Below are 22123 nucleotides of genomic sequence, written 5' to 3'. Positions count from 1 at the left end.
GGAGAGGGACGGTGGGGAGAGGAAAGGACCCATGGCAGTGGCTGCTAATGGAGCCACTTTCAGGTCTTGGGTCTTGTTCAGCCACAAGGGCTCAAACATTTCAGGGTCTGCTTGGACAACACTTGCCAATAAGTAATGACCAATTTTTATCTTTTTAGGCAAAACACCTTTATTTTTAATTCTTTAAAAATATATGTTGGCTTCTGTTCTCTCCCTCGGTTGTATCTGCTGTCACTTCTTTAGTTTAACACTATTACATTTTTGTCTCATGACTCACCATTCATTGTTAGGCAGATTTCAAAACTTTTGCTTCCATTTTCTTCATTCCCTGTGGGACTTTATTAATTTATTTTTTTAAGAATAAAAAACCCTTTCAAGATTTTTTCCTAACCCCTCGGAACTCCAACCTACCTACATAAAAATGCAATTGTATCTTTCCTACAATGAAGGCAAAAACAGCCTGATGGTCACTGTTAGTGAAGGGCTTGTGTGTGTTTCCAATGCCTCCCCCGTCAGTGGATGGCCCCATAAAAGCAGTTTATAAGAATATGATTATAAAAAATAATATTAATAGAAGGTTAAAGATTTATCATCTGTATCATCTAGAAGGAGGTAGAACATAGCGGTTATGTGCGGATTTTGTAACCAGAGTGTTTAGATTTGAATCTCCAACTAAATTTTTCTTTGTTTGTGACATTGAGGGTGTTATTCGGTTTCTATAGATATCTGTTTGCTTACCTGCAAGAAGGGCCTAGAAATAATGCCTGCCTCAAGGGATGCTGTGAAGATTGTGTGAGATAACACATCAGCGCGGTGGTTGGCACGCGGATGCCATGGTGTGACTAACCGTTAGATTAGCCCTTACTCTTTGTCCTGTTCTGACAGCCGGGGGAAGCAGCTTGGTGGAGGGGCAGGAACATGTGCTTGTCTGCTTTCCTGCCACCCGCACTGTCTGCCACACACATCTTGAAATGGGTGAGTTGTTATCCAGACAGCTTGAGCAATACAGAGACCCCCTCCACCGCGTCCTTTGAGAATAGTTTCTAACGTGGGTTTTCTAGTTTTTTGCCTCCTGTCTCCATCACCTCAGCTTCTTTACCACATTGGTGTTCACCATCACTTTCGTCCTTTAGCCGATTACCACTGGGCCTCTAGAACAGGAGCAACCGGATAAAAGAAAAAACTGAGACAGACAGTGTGCTTCTATAGTGGTGACGAAATGGTTATCTACCTTGAGCGTTTAAAATCTACCTCATAAAATTGCATTTTGTGTGATGTAAAATCTGAAAAATATGCTGAAAACCAACCACGAAATTTGCTAAGAGGAGTAACGGTGTGACACTCAATAATATACCTACTTGCTAAATATATCAATATGTAATTTATGTTAAAGTGCATTTTCCACGGGCTTTAGGAATGTCCTTCCCTCTGCCCCCAAAGGTTGGCAATGTAGCATTTGTTACAAGTACAGCTTCTGGAGCCACGATGCTTGGGTTCAAATTCTGTGTGTCACCCTCACACTCCCGGTAACTTATTATTAAGTATTTGGGCAGTAACTTAAACCCTCTGAGCATTAGTTTCCTCACTGTAAGGAAGGGATAATAGGTGCTTTGTGAGGATGAAATAAGATAGTGCATGTGGAGGGTTCATAGGTTTTATCCAGTTATTTTTATTGATGTTATTTGGAGTTAAATTAGGATCGACGTCTACATGTTTGTTTGTTATGTGTTACGTTTATGATCCACATAGTGTCAGGCTGAGCTGCTGAGTCATGATTGCTAGACTGTGTGCAATGGTGCTGGGTCCCAGGTGCTAACAGAACGGATGGTGTTTATTTGAAGGAGGCCATGTGGTATGTGTATAATGGCCTGGAAAGATCAAGGAAGCCTGGAGTGTAAACTTAGCTCTGCTGCAACTGGTATTGCAACCTTTAGCAAGCACAGTAATGCCATTGGTGCCCCACCTGGATCACCTTTCCCAGCTGGCACCCCATCCTCTCCTTCTCCACTGCTGGCAGCGCTGCCTGTTAATGGCACCCACCTGCCACTTCTCTGGAGCATCACCCTCAGCTGGTGGTTGTTGCCAAGTCCTGCTGCCTCCACCATGCCTGGGTAGCCTGAAGTCCATGGTTGACTAACATGAGACAACAGAGGCCCAGCCATTTGCCTCAGGTGAGAAAACTGTCCACGAGGGGCCTCTCATGCTCAGAGCTCCCTCCCTGTGTGTCAGGCGGAGGGTAGGTGGCAGCTGAAACCGCCCCTTTGCTGGCCCTTTTCTCTGTTCTGCCTCTCCTACTTTTCTAATAAGCTTCTCCTGGGAACAGCTTCTCTATAACTCAAGTGGACAAGAATCCTTGTGTCAGGCTATGCTTTTACAGAACCTCACCTGAGACCTAAGAGAGAAGATTCTGGGCCTCGGTTTTCATTTGACAGAAAATGAGGGAGTTGGGTCCATTTTTATTGATGGGTCTATTTAATGAATACAGATTTTAATTTCCAGAGTATTTTTGTATACTTTGCACTCTGATATGAAGTTATATCCATTCTGTACTCATAGCTCCCAAAAAGAGACCAGTAGAGGAATGATTAAGGATTTTCCAAGTTCAAATTTGTGAGCATCCAAATGAGCTAGGGACAGAAGTCAGGACATTCTACCTTGCCAGGAGGAAACTGTAGCAAGCAAAGGCTTTGAGTTTGGCTGTAGAATGCTCAACGTTTTCTTGACAAGGTCTGTCTTTTCATGGTCTCCATTGTTGCAGACAAATTTATAGCTCTGTTAGAAACCTCCCAGGCTCGGCCAGGTTGCAACCTCTAAGAAAACAGAGTGCTACATTATAATGAGTACACCCTTCCTTTCTGGACAGTTCCCTAATGTCCTTGCTCAGTTTTACTTCTTAATAGAAAACTGAGTGAGAAAAATGAAGAAATAATGTGAACATATTCAATTTGCCTGTTGAGTTCCTTTCCATAAAATTGGCCATTGGTTATACCGTAGCCTCAAGGGGAAATCTGCAGAAACTTTCAGATTTATAAGTTCTCTGTTTTCCCATTGAAGAAAATGTACCTTCTAGAGTTTGAACTCAGCCTGTATACAGTTTCCTTGAGAGTGACCTGTTGAGGATTTGGGGAGGACTGGGATGGGACAATGAAGAGGGAACATGAGCTAACTATGGCCTCATGCTGTCCCAGCCACGTGACCTTTGTCACCTACTTAACTGTCATAAGAGCTGTGCAAGGCACTTGTTATTTTCCTCATTACAGGTGAACAAACAGGTTTTAAGTTAAACACATAGTAGTTATGGAATAGGCATTTGAATTTATCTCTCTAATCCCTGGACTCACTATGGGAAATGAATTCATTTATTACACTAGCATAGACGAATTTGATACTGTCATTTATTACATAACATTTAATATTCAATTTGTAAGTATATATTTATAAATTATATATATAAAATGTATATTTATGAATAGGATGAGCAAACTATAAGCCAATTGACAGTTTAAAAACATGATGTTATCTGGCAAGTTCAACTGTATCAATTCAGTAGGAAAAAAAGTTTCAACTCTCGAGTTCAAAAATACAACTGATTTACCAGAGACTTGTGAAATGGAATCAAAGAAGAGAAACAAAAAGAATACTAGATTTCCTTTACCTTCTCAAAGACACCATGCCATTTTATTCTAATTGTTAATTATGCAGGGTCCTTTGAAATAAGGTGGAACAGATACTATTTTGTTCAGATATTATTGGGAAAACTATACCACAGAGGACTTAATTACTCTGCTGAGTGACTTGTTTAATAAATGTCAGAAATAATATTAGCACAGAGACTCAGCCCTATAGTTTATCATTAGGCTATTTGTTCTTATGGAAGGTTCTTTAAAAATATATGAGATCTCCAGATGCAAAGGAAAACTAATTAACTCCATAATACTTTTTGAGTCTTTACTATGTGCCAGGATTACCGGAACCATGGGAGACAAAAAAGTTATCCTGAGCCATAGTCCCTGTTCTTAAGATTCTTGCAGTGTGGTTAAGGGATAGGACAAATCACTTAAAAACCAGTTTCAGTCCCTTTCCGGATGACTCTTCAATTAAAATCATGGCTAGAGGAGTGGTATAGATGAGAATTCATGGGTGTTATAAACCACTGTGGGCATGAACAGGTTGCATGGCCAATGGTAGGGGTCAGTTTTGTTTTAAACTCTGGAGACCAGAGATAGGTAGAGAGGGAAGAGGAGGGACAAGGTAGACAGAGATGCAAAATGGGCAGGAGCACAGCATACTGAGGAGGGTGGGAATGAGAACAGACTGGATGGAATAGAAGGTTTATGCTGGGGTGAAATGGCAAACAGGTATGCAGCAAATGATCAGGGCATGATAGTGTAGGAACTTTAAGGTTCAAAAAGATGGTCTATGTGCCTTATCCTGTAGGGAAAGGGGAGGTAATGAGGAATTTGCAAAGTGAGATAATGCAAGTATTGTTATAGCACAGTAAACCTGAAGAGTATTGAAGGAGGAAAGAAAATTAGATGCAGCCAGATAAGATGAAATAAAATAATATATATGAAATATATAACATATATCAGTCCTAATACATTTTATAATCCTAAGACACAATGATTCGACCATGTAGTAATGAGAACTGGCTGCAGGTTGATGACTACAGAAAAAGAGAATCAATCATGAGAAAGTTGGATGAATAAGAATCAATATGATTTAGTGACTATTTGAAAATAAGAAGAAAAGGAGAGAGAACTGCTGCGTCCTTCCTATATAAGGTTCTTTAATCTTCATAATTTCCAGAGTCTATCCTCTGTACTCAATTAAGCATATGCATTTAGTCTCTATATTTTCTTTTATTTATATTTTAATTTTAAATTATTTTATTATTAAAATGTCAAAGTAATAGATTCTACCTCCACCAGGGATGAGAGATTTACATGGTAGGATTCAAAAGATTTTTGGGACAAGTGACTCATAAATGCAGCCTTTATGGTCTCATGGTGATTTTAATGAAGTCAGACTCTCATGCAATAAACAGAAGATTATTACTTCACTCCAGGATCAAGAGACAAGGGTCTATAAAATATGAGGCCATTTTAAAGGCACCATTAGAACACATAAGCATAAATTAAGCTTTGAGGCTTAAAACTGCCAGAGAAGTTTTCTGACTGCATGGAACACTGTACATTCTTCATATTTTATCACTCTTAAAACTTTTCACTATGCCATTTGACAGGGAATTATGGCAGAAAAATGGCAGTCAGAATAGGAGAGGAAGGAAGGGTGGAATGAGCAGAGTGTTTCCCTGTAACAACTGGGAATTGGCCTGAGAATTAGCCACTCATTCATTCAAGCATTTATTTCCAGGAGTTCCTGCTCGCTAGGAATTATGTTCTATATGTAAGAGATATACAGACAATTAAATCATATATGTGCCCTCAAGAATCTTAGAGTCTATTGGCTAAGACAGATTAATAAACCAAAGTTTAAAAGACATGCAAGAAGTGCTATAAATACGGTATGCACACAGGGTTATGGGACTCAAGCCGAGGGGAGCAGGAGAGAAGTAGCTAAATCAGTGTTGGGCTGAAGGAGGAGGGGGAATGAGGCAGAAGGAGCCTGAAATGGCTTCCAAGAGGAAGTGATGCTTGGACTTCCCTCCTTATATTTGCACTCTGACCCCTCACCTTTGACCTTCCCTGCATTGAGGCTGCCAAACTGCTTGGTTTCTTTACTGCCTTTAGGAAGAAATTTGAGAACAGAAAGTAGAGAAATTTGAGTCCTGTCATGGACTTTGAGTTCTAAAGGCCAGGCCCTTAGTGGAAGGATCTGTCTCAAGATGTGGATGTCAGGTAAGATGGAATGTGAAATAAATAAGAGCAGGGTCTTCTGTTCTCAAAGCCTGAGAAAAAGGTCATGGGCTTAGGGGAGGGGTAAGTGTTAGAGGGGCTGCTTTGTGGGTGCAGGTGTCAATGAGACCCATAGCCTCATGGCTAAGCTCCAGGAAATGAAGAAATGTCAGCAGGAGGACCCTAACCCTTGGTAGAGCCATGAGAAGGAGTGGCTTGGAGGTGTTTCAGGGGGATGGTATCTTAGACATGCCTAGAATTTCCTGTGCCTCTGTTTGGGGTAGAGCAGTAAGATGATTCTTGGGCATCTGGAAGTGGCTTGGACATAGCCCAGAAAGGGCAGGAGAGAAAGAAAATGAGGAAGCAATTGCTGGAAATGAAGAGGTTACATAAATAGCAACAAAGGACAATGTGGTGGCAACTGTCCTCAGTATCATTGTGAGGACTGAAAACATAATGGACATCTGAACAGATGACAGTTTGCAGGTATGACATCAGGGCAGATGGAGCTCCTACTCTTCATGTGGAGAAAATCCCCTTAAAACATAGATGCAACCCCAGGAAACCAGAGGTAAGGGGTGGGTGAATCACGAAGGGGCTGAAATCAAGTTTCTACCATTTAGGTGGAATGGCACCTAGAAAAAAAGCTTAGGTTAAGTTTCAGAAAAATGAAATTACGTTTCTCACCTCCAGATTTCTAGATCCAGATTCATGCTCACTATATTGGTGGTATTTGTCAAAGGCTCATAGGATTAGGAAAAAGAAGGGCAGATTCTAGACAAGTACTAATTCTTAGGCTTAAAAGAGCATGGCATAGTGTCCAGAAAAATGTTCAAGTAGCAGGATGAGTATAAAGGAGCTTTTAGCAGTAAACATGAGTGAACAGAGTTTGGCAAAGGCCAGATCAGAAAGGGTCTCCTATTCCATATGTAGGAATCATCAGTGTTTTGCAGAAGGCAATGAGGAAGCACTGAGGGATTTCATAAAGAGAGCAACACTCAAACACCACTTAGAAAACCACTGCTTGCGTTGTTTAGAGAGAATTTGAAACAGGGGGACCAGTAGGAGCCTGGTTAGGAGAAGTGGGGAGGTCTTGAGTTCTCAGTGGTATTGGAGTTGGATGGAAGCAAATACTTGGAGAAACATGTCAGGTCTTCATAATGTTTGTCTATATGGGGAGGGAGAAAGAAGAAAGAGGAGGAGCTAAGGATATTACCATATTGCTGGGATTCAGAATAAAAAAAGAAGAGAAATAATGTAATGAGGAAAATCTTGAGTTCTATTTCTGAATGTTATAAATTTGCAGTGTTTAAGTAAGATCAGGGTAGAGATGTCCAGTTCAGTGCTGGATCTCACAGAAAGGTAGATTTGAGCTGGGGGCAATTTTTTTAGGAATCATAATTATTAAAAGGTAGTAAGAGAAGAAGTGGCTGTGGTTAAGGTTACTCAGGGAAGACAGAAGAGGACACAGGATGAAACTCTGAGGTTAAAAGAAGAAGAGAGTCTGTGTGGGAGACTAAAGGTAACCACTGAAGAGTCTGAAAAATGATGTTCTTGATGCTAAAAGAGGAAGAGAAGTTTAAGAAGGAGGTAGTCTTCAGCGCTAGACAGGAAAAGAAAGGAAACAAGCACTTTGAATTTGGTGGTTAGACCACCAGTAATCAACTTGATAATCAAGCATGTGAAAGAAACAGAGAGGATGGAAGGTTGAAGAAGACCAAGGAAGTAACAAATAACCTCTGTTCTTTTAAGACAGTTATTTGAGAAGGGAAGAAAAGACAAGAACCAGAAGAGGAATTGGGTTAAGGGAGTTTCTTTAATACAGAAGAGAACCTATGTCTATGCTGAAAGGATTGCAGTAACAAAGAGGGTTTGAAAACAGTTGAAAACAGAGGAGGAAAATTGGTGGAGTCAGTTACTGGGTTGGGGGGAATGGCCTGGAGCCCGCGTGGAGAGAATACCTTTCTCCTGCTGAGAGGTGGAAGGAAGGGGGAGGAGAAGGGCGGCAATGTAGGGACTTTTGTAGATCAAGGGACAGGGAATCTATTTAACACCGATCTGTGCTTGCTCTGCTAGAATCCCTGTCTTTTCCCTTCTCAAACATCCACTTCAATTACATGACTCAGCTGAGACCACCCAATCCAGGAGTGGCAGAGCTGGGTCTGGGATCAGTTCTCCTGACTCCCAGTTAGCCTCAGGGAGACAGTTCTATCTTGTCTTCCTTTCCATGCTGAATCCCAAAGAGCAATTTAGTGGTGTCCAAGTAAGAGAATGTCACATGGAGACCTATGTTGATCCATCAGGAAACCAACAGTGTTTGGGGAGGAGGTAGAAAGAATGACTTGATCATTCTGTTTTCCTCCTACTGTGGAGTCAAAGTGTTTAGGGATCAAAAAATCCCTTTCTTTTCATGTCATTCAGTGTTCTTTGATGATACTTTCAAAGAATTCTGAATGACCAATTTTGTCTTCTGTAGTTCTTAAAGCCCAAAGTACATTTTCTGAAGGGGGTGTGCGTGTGTGTGTGTGTGAGTGTGTATGTGTGTAAACCATGACAATTTGCATAGGGCATTGTGATGCATCATGGAAAACACATTCAAAATTTATATATGTGATCTAAAAGCCTAAGGTAATAAAAAAGACAGTCATAGAAAATGGAGACATGAAATCAAGAGGAGAATGAACCTGGGATTGTACCTTGAGAACTTCTTACTTCCCCCGCTACCCTGGTGTTCAATGTTGGATACAATACAAATCATATTTTAAGTCTAAAAATGAGACTTCTTATTTTGAAAAACACCAGGGAAAGCTTTATTTAATATTTTTTGGAAGCAAAGAATTAGCCTCTCATTTATGTATTTTGCATATTCTAGTTTCCTTCCATTGTATTTGCTTTAAATTGAAATGTATCAGTCAGTATAAAGTATATTACATGTATAATAATATCACAAAGGCAGGTAAGGCAACAAAAATTTTGTCAAGGATCTTGATATTGAATGTTTGTTGTGGTTAAAGAAAGCAGAGGTAAAACTTTTTAAAAAATTAATTTGTGGCATAGACTCCTTCTACTTGACTCCAAACAATGTAGGCTTTTGCAGCAAACACTGAGTCCAATCCCAGTCCCTCTCCTACCAGAGATTATGACAATTAAACAAGATAGCATCATGTGAGGTTAGCAAACCTCAATAATCACTCGATAAATAGTGATAGCAACTGTCTTGTAGTTGAAGATGGACTTTGCTTGGGTCTACACAAGCTTAACAGAATCAGATGTACATAAAGTTTCTATCTAATACAGCTGGGTTCTTTCGGGAGACAACAAAATATTATTTCATCCTGTTGTCCATCTGGTGGTGAACGATTTTACCTAATCATGTCAATCACTTCTTTCTTTTTAAGCAGATGAATACTCTTTTTATAAAACCGCACGCAGAGGGATATACAATAAGTTCTTACCTCTCCTGAAGTCCTATGGGCTTCATTTTGAAAGGAGAAGGGCAGACGGAGGTCGAGGTGGTAGCTTTGATCTCAGGAGTGCATCGGCCCTGGGGGTCCACGACAACATTCAGCAGCTTTGGGGCCTGCTCAGTCTGGACCATGCTGTGGACCGTCTTTGCCTCAGACTGTCCTGGCTGTAATGTGACTGGCGATAGGTGGATCTCCTGGTTTTTCTCTTTATCTTGTCTCAAGGAAAGCTGAAGCCTTTCTTTTAATCTATAAAGAATCTACAGAAGGAAATATAAAAGGCTCCTGTCACGTTTGCTCACACTAAATAATAGAGTATGATCTCTTCCACCTCAATCCAAAAGACAAACCAAAATCAACTTTTAATGATAAAGTAAGCAAAACTTTCTAGAATGATTTCTAGGTTTTGTGGTATTGAGATTTTTCTCAAGATGATATACTTGGTATTTCTAGTAATGCTGCACATACATATCAAATATTTGTATACATGAATCTGTTCCTCAAAGATATATTCAAAAGCAAATTTAGCTAATCTTGTAGAAATTCCAGATGTCAGTTTGATCACATGGGAATTCTTACTTAAAATGATTGGAATGGTTTATAGAAGGAATAGCTATGAAACAAGGGCCTGTGACATTTATAGAAATGGAGATCTGCATCCAATATGGCATGAAAGAAAAAGTCTTGCAAAATATCAATGAAAGAATAGTTACGCCATAAATCATAATTTCCTATGTTGGTAAATATCTGCATTAGTCATATACCAACTTGAGTATCTGGTAAATACTTGCCGAAATTAACTTTAGGCCATTTATCAAAGAATAATTTGGACAACCAGAATTTTCTTTCTTACCCCTTTCTCCTTTAATTTTTAATGCATGTAGAAAAAATTAAAAGTATCACTTTCTTTCATTCTCAGAGCTTTTTCTGGAATGCCTAATTTAATTTAGAAATGACAGGATCATTACTTTTAAACTTTTAAAAGAACTAGACTGACTTTGCAGGCACACTTCACAGGCCAAATTGTGAGGTGAACAAAGTTTATCTTTCAGGTCCCAAGGCTTCCCTTTTTATAGTCCTTTTTGTCCTTCTTTTGATGCTAACCTCTGTCCTTCAATTCCTGCAGAAACTAGATGTCCTGGTGTTTCTTCAAGTTTGCTCTCAGAAAGTGACTTGGCAAGTTAATTCACATGAAGAGGTGACTTAATCCATTACCTGTAATTATCTGAAGATATATAGCATGGATGACATCTGTATCTTAAAAAGTCTTAAGCCAATTGAACTCCCCTGTTTAATTTTTAGAATTCATGAGCTTAATGAATGTTACCTTAGGAGGACAGGGCACTTTTCAATCACATTTATTCTAGTTATGAGGTGAATTCTGTCTTTCCTTCTCTTTCAAAGTTCCTTTAAATCCTAGTAATCTCTATATTTTAAATCTCCTGTAAAGATACAAAGTCTAAAATATATGTTTTTTTCTTATTAAAGGATCATAAGCAGAAAAGAAAATTAGGGAAGAATTTGTCTGAAATTCCAAAGGAAATAAATACCTTAGAGAATTTGTTTCAGGCCAATTTTGGAAACTATTTGTCCAGTATTCTCAAAATAATGTTGTGAAAAAAGTCTGTTTAGCAATAAGATTATAAAAAAGAATCAGAATAAAATAAAAACACAACAAACTAACATGAAAAGCTATCAGACAGATTTAAGAAAAAGAACCTACAGAACTGAAGACTCAGTAGCAGGATGTAGATCTTTTTTTGCAAGCAATAAAGAACAGAACTGGCAATGAAGAAAACATAATCAGTGGTATATAAGGCAAATTTGAGACTACCTGGAATGTAGAACAAAAGAATAAAAAGATGAATATGAAAACAAGAGAAAAGATAGGATATATGTCAGAGAAGAGTTACTGTAAATGAAAAACTATTTAATAGAATAAGTGAAAGAGAAGCAAATCATTCAAAACTATTTTTCAGTGCCTACTTTGTGTCTATCGTGTTGTAAAAGGTACAGGGTATTTCACTATGAACAGAATAGACTGTCCCCTGTTTTTATGGAACTTAGGGATATGAAATGAGAAACATTCTTAGGTTAAAAAAAAAAAACCCAAAAACCCAAGCAATGTATGTCAATGGAAGTTAGTGGAATAAATGTGAGAATAAAATGGAAAGTGGAACAATTTTTCTTAAGCTTTGAGAAAAAAATGTATATTTCAAAGGATGCATGAATTTTATACCTAGACATATTGAAGTTTATGTATATGAAGCCAACAAAATTTCTCAGATGCACAAGGTCTCAGAAAATATGCCACCTATGTCTCTTCCTGAAAAAAATGTACCTAAAAGTATACTCACAGTCATGAAAAGATGACTCAAAATTAAGAGCTAAAGAACTAGAAATTGTGATATAAAAGGAAGCTTTTGTTATTCATCTAAACACAGAGTGAAAACTAAGTTTAATTATGTCTCGGGTCTAACATCCCAAATTGTAGTAACAAAAAAGAAGGTTGGGGGAGGGCAGAGAGGTAAAAAAAAATCGGGGTGAATGTATGCTAAGCTACTTTTTAGTTAGAGATGCCAAGGGAATCAGTTAGAATGGTCATGAGAGGTCTTTCTAACCTTGTTACAAATTAAGGAAACAGGTCTGGCCAAGCAATGGGCTTGTCGGAAGTCCACAATTAGCTGTGGCAGAGCCCAGTGCTAACACAATTCTGACTCGCAGGCCTGTGCATTTTCCACCCTGCCTGCTCCCTGCACAGCCGGGTTTCAAACCCACTAACTCGAAGAGTATGATGTTTGTGGACCGAAAGATCTCCTTAAGGAAAAGGACTATGCACCTATGGACATGCATGTTATACATTGAACTTCAGGAAATGAACGAGAATCCTTATTGTCTTTTATGTCAGTTCACTTCTTCGTAATCTGGTTACTTTTATACTGGTGGTATTCATGGACTCTGGTAGGGTAAAACTAAATCTTAAATTTTGAAAAATAATGAATTTATAATATTCCCGTGACAAATGTTGCTGAATAAGAAAAAAAGACATCTAATACAAAGTGACAAATCTTTTTACCTTTATTATAATTACTTTCAAATAGCATATTGTGGTGTCTTTAAGCTACAGGAAAGAAAATACTGCTCTTTTAACTCTTGGAGCAGCACCATAGCAGTTGGCAAGAACAAGCACCTTACAAAAGGTGGCAAAAAGGTAGCCAAGAAGAAAGTGGTTGATCCATTTTCTAAGAAAAATTGCTATGATGTGAAAGCACCTGCTATGTTCCATTAAGAAATATTGGGAAAACACTAGTCACCACGACTCAAGAAACCAAAATTGCACCTAATTGCATCAAGGGTCATGTGTTTAAAGTGAGCCTTGCTGATCTGGAGAATGATAAATTTGGATTTAGAAATTTAAGTAGATTAATTGAGGATGTTCAGCATAAAAACTACCTGACCAATTTCTGTGGCATGGATCTGACAAAGTGTGTTCCATGGTCAAAAAATGGCAGACCATGATAGAAGCTCATGTTGATGTCAAGACGCCTGATGGTTACTTGTTTCATCTGCTCTGTGTTGGTTTTACTAAAAAATGCAGCAGTCTTTAGATGTGGAGAGCTTAGAATATACTGAAAACATATTCTTAGAATATAGTTTAGAAAATGCAACAATCAGATACAGTGCAGATGAATGACTTGAAGGAAGTAATCAATAAATTGATTCCGGACCGCATTGGAAAAGACATAGAAAAGGCTTGCCAACCTATTTATCCTCTCCGCGATGTCTTCATTAGAAAAATAAAGATGCTGAAGAAGCCCTAGTGTGAACTGGGAAAACTGATGGGGCTTCATGGTGAAGGTAGTAGTTCTGGAAAAGCAACTGGGGACGAGATGTGCTAAAATTGAACGAGCTGATGTGATGGATAATGAACCATCAGTCCAAGAATCTGCTTAAAATTCAGACTTTTAATAGTGAAAAATAAAAAGTCTTATTTGTGGGAAAAAAGAGATAGAAAATACTAAAGATGAACACCTTTATCATGTACGTAGTGCCTAAGGTTTTTAACTTACTGCTTCTTTTCAGTTTTTGTCACCTTCGCAGTGTACTTTGTCACCACCACGCTGTAAAAGCAAAACCCAAACTAGAACAATACCAGTCAGAAGCTACCTATATGTCAAGCTTACTGTGTAAAGCTAAACACATAACTACTAAATGATGAGGCAATAGAATTTAAGGTGAGTTTTTTTTAACGGCAAGCAAGTTATTTTCCTGAATATAGAAAGAAACAAATATATCTTTCCCCTTATAAAAATACATTTAGTAGAAGATAATGCATGTATTATATATTCTAAGCTCTTCCCATCTAAATATAATATGCATATCAGAACATTTGCTTGCCTGTTTACATTTGGATTTCAGAGAAACAAATTTCAACAATGAAAATGAGAAAGCTGAGGAAATGTTGACCTTCTCAATTGTTTTTGACAGGTACTTTTGTGATTATATTAGCATGAAACAAGGTCTAGTGAGTCCTCCCTTACCATTCATAGAGCTTATGCTTCTGATGAGGAACCTTTGTAACATATACAATCAGTTATTTGTTTACTTCCTCTCTGGTGAGAGGTCAACTTTTAAACCTGTCTCTGTGTAGTATGTGTACAAACTGATTTCGACATCTTTAATTAGGGAAATCAGAACCTGGAGGATGTATAACGTGTATAAGACACTGTTTAAAAATACTCAAGAGATTGGGCTGTCTGCAGAAATGTGGAAAGTGGTGAAGAGGTTGCTAGTTGGCAGTAGGGCAGTTGTCATGGAATTAAACTGAAAGGCAGTAGTTCTCAACTGGGAGGCATTTTGACCTTCAGGGAACATTTGGCAATGGCTAGAGACATTTTTTGTTGTCATATTTAGAGGGGAGTGAGGAAGAAGGGAAGGGGAACTATTCGCATCTAGTGGGCAGAGGCAAGGGATGCTACCCTACAAAACACAGGAAAGACTCCCCACCCCCGCAAGATAAATAGTCCAAAATGTCATTAATGCTGCTTTGAGAAACCAGCATGTGTAAGCCCAGAGCAGTTGAATGATTTATGGAATGTTGGAAATAAAATCTAGAATCCAGGTTTTCTAACTTCCAGGCATGTGATCATTTAACTTTACTGTTTCTTCCAAGTTCCCATACCCTTCTTCGAAATCCCAAAGCCTCTGGAAAAGTGTGTCAGAGAGTTTTCTCTGCACAGATTGAGGTCTGGAATATAGCATATGCATATTTCTCTATGTGAATTCACTTTGTTTTAAAACTAACCTAAAAGCTTACCACAGAAATGACAAGTCAACATTTTTCCTTCATCTTTAAGAGCTTGTTTAAATCTTGGAATGCCATAAAGTCATTCAATCATTTGAAAAAGAAAAAGAGAAAGGATTATTGAATGAGAGGAGCTGTAAAAGTCAAACTATAGCAAGAGAAAAAAGAATGGTGGGAACAAGAGAACCAGAGGAAGACAGAAATGGGAGACAGCTAAAAAAAAATCCTTTGAAGCTCTTATGCAGCTTATAATTTTTATTTAAAAAATCTCATAAGTAACACATAACATTCTGTTTGGGTTAAAATATGTTCAAATTTTAAAATGATGCCACCAACCAACAGTCTGTAGCATTTGTTCTTTATAGTTTTTGCAGTTAGTTCTGAAAGAGTTCATTCATTTTCTTTTAATTTAATGAACATGAATCAATCCCTACTGCATTCCATAAACAAGACATTGTGTGGCTGGGTGTGGTGGCTCACACCTGTAATCCTAGCAGTTTTGGAGGCTGAGGCAGGACAATCACTTGTGGCCAGGAGTTCAAGACTAGCCTGGGCAACATAATGAGACTCCAATCTCTACAAAAAAAAAAAATCTTAGCTAGGTGTAGTGGTGCATGCCTGAGGTCCCAGCAACTTGGGAGGCTGAGGCGGGAGGATCCCTTGAACCCAGGAGATTGAGGCTGCAGTAAGCTAAGCTATGACTGTGTCACTGCACTCCAGCCTGGGCAACAGAGTGAGATCCCATCTCTTAAAAAAAAAAAAACAAAGAAACTGATCTGTAACCAATCATTCCAGCTGAGAATCTGGAATGATTGGTCCTATTTCCCTTAAATCCCTAGGGATTACATATAACAAAGTTAAAAATTGTGGTTATTTATGTCTACCTTTAACGTGTACTTATTGTTTGATTCTCAAGCTATACCAGGTGCTTAGATATAGGATTTCCTGCCTCAGCTACCAGACCATGACTAGAGAAACTTTGCAACATGTATGGATGACTCTTCTATGGGTCTAACATGCCAGTGCTTTTACTGACCCAAACAGCTGTTTTTATGTGATTTCTCAAACTGCTTTCCAGAAGCAATCTGGCCTGTAGTCACTCTATCTACATTTCATAAATATATTTGCCCTTGTAAATAGACCTTTAAGTACATTTGAAGGTCTAATTTAGATGATAAATGGTGTTTTTTCTATTATTTGTTCAAGTTTAAGAAATAATTCTTCTTAGTAATAAGTTTTCCTCCATCTAAAACAGACTGAATGGATTGGAAGTTGCCCACACATTTTTTCTTGGAAAATTGTATTTGTCGCTCCACCTACTCTAAATTCACATTTGTGAGGTGCTAAATAAGTCACATATTTGAAAATGTCATGCCTGGCTAATTTTATGCCTGGCAACACATATATTTTTTCTGTATTTTAAGGAAAGTAAACAATATGCCACATTTCAAAAATGTTGCCAAGTCTTACGTTATTGTTATGTAGCACACACAACCTTCCATTACAGCAATTTACCTATATAATTTCATAATAAAACCACATACTTTTCATTTCTATGGTATGTAGGAAGGCTGGATGCAAACAGCTACACTTAATCTTGCATAAATATAATTAATGTCAGAAGAGAAATTCTGAGTTATCTCTTTTGCCATGGAATCAGCAAAACTATGGGATATAGAATTGGAATATATGTGTTTGACAATCATAAAAGTGATAATATAATTATTACTGGGAAATCCAAGTAAAAAACTTACTTTACATCAAGATAATTATCAAAAACATATGAACACTGATAAAGACGAGCTTATTTTAGAGAACCACATTTGATGTGTCCCTAAATGTGAACTGTTGACTTCTCCATGGTAAATTGCATCAGATAAACTTAGCTTCATCTCAATCCTGTCTATCAGGTAGTATTTATTTTCCTATAAGTATCAATTTTCTGTCTATGTGCTTCTGGTTCCCTCTGTTACTTTTTTAAGTGACTCTTTCATATTAAAATTTAAGATAGTGTTTAAAATCTATCATTCTATTTCTTTCTTTCATTTATTCAAGAACTATCTGAATATACAGGTCCCCACCCCAACACATTCCTCTCCCAGGAAATGAGAGCACTGCTACCCACGTAGTCAAGCCAAACAACCTAGGAGTGATCCTGAATTTCTTTCCCCCTCTCCCTGAGAATCAGGACACAGCATGTCCTGCCAGTTCTACCTTCAGATAGATCCCAATCCTTCACTCCCCTCCATCCCCACCACCACCCATTGCTCTGGGCCACCTGCATCTTCCTCATCAGGCTATTGCAGAAGCCTCCAGGAGGGTCCTCCTTCTCCCATAATTCACTCCATTCTCCGGCCCCAACCATGCTCCGCTAGCAGAGAGTGTGATCTTTTAACACCTACATTAGATCACATCTAGGTTCTGTTTAAATCACTCAGTTTCCACCCTTCCTTCCCCTTGAACCTGAACAGGCTAAGCTTATGCCCGTTGTACCCACTGTGCCCTCTGCCTGGGAGGTCCTTTTGCCACGTGTTTTCATTCTCAGGTCTCAAATGTCTCAGGTGGTTCTGCCCCACTCACTCACTATTATCTTCTTCATGGCACTTATCGCTATTTCACTTTTTAAAAAATAATAGATTATTATTTTTAGAGCAGTTTTAGATTTATAGAAAAACTGAGCAGAAAGTACTGAGTTCCCATGTACCCTCTCTCCTACCCGTATTATTAACATCTTGCATGAGTGTGATACATTTATTACAATTGAAGAACCAATGTTGATGTATTACTATTAACTAAAATCCATAGTGTAGATTAGGGCTCGCTCTTCCTGTTATACATTCTCTGGGCTTTGACGAATCCACAATGTCATGTACTCACTATTATAGAATACAGAACAGTTTTGCTGCCCTAAAATCTGTTGTCTGTCATCTAATCATCCCCTTCCTCCCCAACCTCTGGCAACCACTGATCATTTCCCTGTCTCTATAGTTTTGCCTTTTCCAGAATGTCATACAGTTGGAATCACACTGTATGTTCACTGTTTGATTTTTTTTAAAAATTAACTTCATTATTGTCTGTGCCTCTGCCTAGAGTAAAGACTTCGAGAGAGCAAGGGCCTTATCTGTCTTGTTTTCTCCTTTGCCCACAGTGCCAACAGCAATCAGTCCCTCGGTGGATATTCTGCAGGAATTGGTTGATTGAATGAATCTACAGACTAACCCAACAGAGAGCAATTACCTGTACTTTTGGAATGCTCCTTTCTTGATTTGTTCTAATAACTTTGGAGTGGAATTACCTAGGTTTCTGACTTTTATGTTGGTGTTTTGCAAATATTGGGAAAGGAAGAGTGGCCCCCGGCCCCCAGGTGGTTGAGGGTGGAGCTACTACAGGTCCTTTTGACACATGAGACCACAGGAGGATCAATGTAGGGATTTACCTAGTCATGTTGGATACACGGCCACTCCCTGGGAGAGAAATGCAGAATCTGAAACATACCTTATACGTTCATAGGTTCATAGCAGGTTCTGCTCTGCCCCTCTCTGCCCTTTAGTACTCAAAGGATGCACATGAATCTGCTTCTCACTTTCCCCCTTTTATCTTTGCCTTTGCTCTTATCACATACATTATCCCCTGAGCAATCTACTTTTTTATCAATCCCTACCCCTTTCTATTCTTCCCCTCCTTCTGTCCTTTTTCATCTGTGAAGCAGAAAAACACCCTAATTGTGAATGACAGGAGAGAGAACAGCACTTGAGATTTCCTGTATTAAGGAAAGAAGAGCCACATATTTTAAAGTGTAATTAACCATAACAAGAAACCACACTCTTTAAAACAGTAAGAAATGCCCAGAAATTTCTACCACAATTTCCATAAAACCTCCAACGTTTTCTCATTAAAATTCTTTTTCCTTAATCTCTACCACCTAAAATATAAAAATCTATTTTCTTACTCAATGTTTAAATTATTCTTTGTTTACTGAGTCACAATTTTTAGAAATTTTCTTTCTTAATGCCTGATCCATGGGAGATTCCTCTGAGTTCCTTATGATGGAAGCTTTAGGATGTTTTTGCTACTTCCTATATTTTGGACTCTAGGAAACGTCCATTTTTATCCTGTTTAAGGTCTTACACGTTTTACATCCTTCAAATTTAGACTTATGCAGCCTCCATTTTTCCAGACTAAGCCCTAATCTTTCTAACAGAAACCGCTTCCCAGCAGGGGGAGCACAAATGAACAAAATCCAATAAAACACTTTGTAACACTATTGATTGTGAATAGAATAAGTAGCATGATGTCTTTTTAGGGGGCATTTAAAAACTAAGGAAGAAGCATTTTTTTTAAATGTGCAAAATTAAAAAGAACATAGCATCCAGGAAAAAAGAGAAAATAAAATCTATTTGTGAATTTCAATTATAAGACATCATAAAATTTTCAAAAGAATACAAAAATCGTATCATTCTACTTGAAAGATAACCGTTAACTCATTCAATACCAAAGAGCACTGCCTAATTTAGTGGGACAGGTTTATTTTGTGTTCTATTTCTTTTTTCAACTAGAAATATGCTTTTAAGGACTACATGATGTTACTTCTAGAGCTATTGCAGGGCATACATTTATTCTTTATACTATTCATCCACCTAAACAATTGGTCGGTATCTAACTAATTTAGCCTTTGAGGTTATAATCACCTCCTTTTCATAGAATGATTTCAAGGCCTTTTAAAAATAAGGAAATCACCACTCCTTAGGGAGTAATCTTGTCCCAAAGACATACTTCCTTTTTTAAATTTTTCCTGAGTTCCATAAAGATGATATAAAAGGAGAAATAAAGTAAGCCCATAGTGTGCCCATGAGACTATACTGACTTTGAGGGCTTCAGTGACCTCAGTAAATCACTTTCTAAAGCTTCATCCTCAGGGTTGATCAAGTTACTAAAAACTTCATTGCACTTACAGCCTTATTGTGCAGGTCAGCATCCCTCACTCCAAAGGCTTTCCTTTAGCAATCACTCTGCTGTCAGATAGGAAATATTCCCAACCTCACAGGATCATAGTCTTGCTTCTGCTCCCAGGCTTTTTTAGCACTCGTTTGGCAATGCATCCAATAATATTAAGCAGTGGCCTCAGCAAAGGATAATATATACAAAGAAGCAAACTTACCATCAAACACGTTACTATAATAACAAAGATGCTGAGAAAAATGACAACAGCATAAAATCCTTCTTTGCTCCAGATTTTGTCCGCTTCATGTTGCCCTTGTAAAACATTTTTCTTTAAAAGCAAAACAGAAAGTCCGACGTTAAATGAGAGCTTGAGGAAACTGGCGTTCTTATCAGACACTAAACATATTTTTAGCTTTATTCCATTCAGTGTAGTGGAACACACCTACACCCACCGCTGCCAGAGCTGCTTCTCAAACTGCTCTAAGACAACAGACTGCCATCCTCATGCATCAAGAGATTATTTAGTCGCCTGGACAGGAACAAACGTGCCTGGCACCCTCAGGTCCCAGGCTTCCTAAACGTCCCTCACTATCTCTCTTGGAAACTACCTGGTTCATAGGTAAGAGAGTTCTGTTCTGTTCCGTGCAGAGGAAATTGTTCCTGAAGCTTGCCTTACTGTTTTAAGTCCCCTCCCACAACATCAACACCCCGGATTACGTGTTGTAATACCGCTCTTTACTTTTAAACAAAAGTGAAACAGGTGCAAACAAAAGCTCATGATGCATTAATAAACAGCAACAATGCCAGAATCATTTCTTTCTTTTCTTCCCCCCAATTGTCACATCTTTTTTTCTTTTAAAATGGAATCTACTTTGTCAAAATCTGACTAAAAAATTGTTAGAGTGGTGTATATTTTTTTAAGTAACAGAGAACAGCCAAAAGTTCAGAATTATTTGGTAATAAAAGGTAAAATGAACAGATTTGTTTTTATTTTTATCACTTTTGTTCACTACTCTGAGGGCGGAAAAGTAGAGAAGAAGCAGGAATAAAATGTGATGAGTCTTAATTTTATTTAATCTATTTTTTAAAAAAAGCACATTGATTAAATTCAAGTCTTAAAATAAAATTGTTTTATAATATAGTGACAGTATAGATTTATAGTTAATGAAACTTTAACTTGAAACCAAATGGTCCAGGATTAGGAAAAACATATAAAGGCTAAGTCAAATCAAATGCTCTCCACTCATTCAAAATCCACTTTTTTGAAGGCTGCCTTTTTATTCCCTTCAGTGAGGGTATGTATCTGTCCTTGCATATTGTCTCCAATGATTAAGAACGCCTTGAGTAAAACATGTCTTGTAGGTGTCTGAATTTTGCAATCACTACTAACTTATTTTTTAAGCCTGAGAAAAATAAAACACTTCCAACATTTATAAATCAGACAAAAAATAAACATTTTCCTTGAAAAATGTTTTATGAAAACTTTCATCTTAGAACTCAAGAATGTTTTGGTGGGGAGATGAGCAAAGCAGAACAGAAAAAGATCTTTGAGTTCAACCGCGATTGCAAAAATTATATGGAGGAAGACTCTTACTAATTTCTTGCAGTGGTCAAGTGTCTATTTCCTTTACTTGTAAAATATTGATGTGCTCAGTATAATATCTGGGTTACTTTCTAAGACATAGACAGATACATGGATACAAGAAATGATTTAGAATGTATTTTTAAAATATGTAAATAGTAAATTGATGGAGAATCTGAAAGTACTTGATTGATGAAATGATTACCAACCAAGTATTCTGATGGAAAGGAAATTTGGGGATCAAGAGAAAAATGTTCTTTTATTTCCTTGACCTCAGTCAGATCATTTTTTGTTTCGATATCTCTATAAACATAGCTGGAAACTAATAGAAAAGAAAATTCTTGTAGAAATCAGGTATAAATATGGAAATGAATTTTTTTTTTGCAGGCAACTAAATAGCATCCATTGTTTGCTATAAAAGCAAACTAGTTAAGCCTTCAAGTAGGCAGCATAAATTTGTCAAATTTAAGTATAAGGATCTGAGCTTAAGCTCATGTAAAATTTGGATAAAAAGGGGTGGTTAGGTGGGTGGAAAGAGATTTTGTGTTCCTAACCTGATTTGGTTCACTTCTTTTTTTTTTTTTTCTTGCTGTAGTTCTGCAACTCCTGTAATATCAACATGTTCCTTTCTGCTCAAGACAAACCTGTTTTGATTTCTTTTTTAACTGAAGCAGAGATGATGAAAGAATTAACCTCCCACCCTCCCATCCCCCACTCCTAGTTAGAAAGACACATGTTTTGAACTCCTAGAACTTAGTCACTGCACTTTCTTGGTAAATAGATTTCTTTCTGAGTCATGCCACTCCTGCTGAGCACTACTATATTTGTACAGAGATCTAAAGAACTTGATAAGGGCAGGGTAGTAAATGGAAAAGTTTGTAGTTAAGATCCCACAAATCAAAAGACTATAATTCATAAGAATCTTCAATCTAACCTTTGCATAGGGTTAACCCGATGCTTTTTATATTTTGTC

At 37.8% G+C, this 22123-nt stretch overlaps 1 protein-coding gene and 1 pseudogene across 1 annotated transcript in view; one reads left to right on the top strand and one right to left on the bottom strand.

The window, feature by feature from the left end:
* The window catches only part of PTPRR (protein tyrosine phosphatase receptor type R), a 100089-nt gene extending 79835 nt beyond the window's left edge, over positions 1–20254 (bottom strand). The window contains exons 1-2 of the mRNA XM_045553366.1: positions 19786–20254; positions 9314–9582 (exon numbers count right to left, since the gene is read on the bottom strand). Of these exons, the coding sequence (XP_045409322.1) occupies positions 9314–9582; positions 19786–19788 (272 nt within the window). The 5' untranslated portion in view covers positions 19789–20254. The remainder of the gene's footprint in view (positions 1–9313; positions 9583–19785) is intronic.
* Positions 12345–13276, top strand: LOC123640236 (annotated as a pseudogene).
* Positions 20255–22123: the final 1869 nt, after the last annotated feature.

This window comes from Lemur catta, chromosome 6, assembly GCF_020740605.2.
Source record: "Lemur catta isolate mLemCat1 chromosome 6, mLemCat1.pri, whole genome shotgun sequence".
NCBI classification, from domain to species: Eukaryota; Metazoa; Chordata; class Mammalia; order Primates; family Lemuridae; genus Lemur; species Lemur catta.
This window is presented reverse-complemented; position numbering and strand designations above follow the sequence as displayed.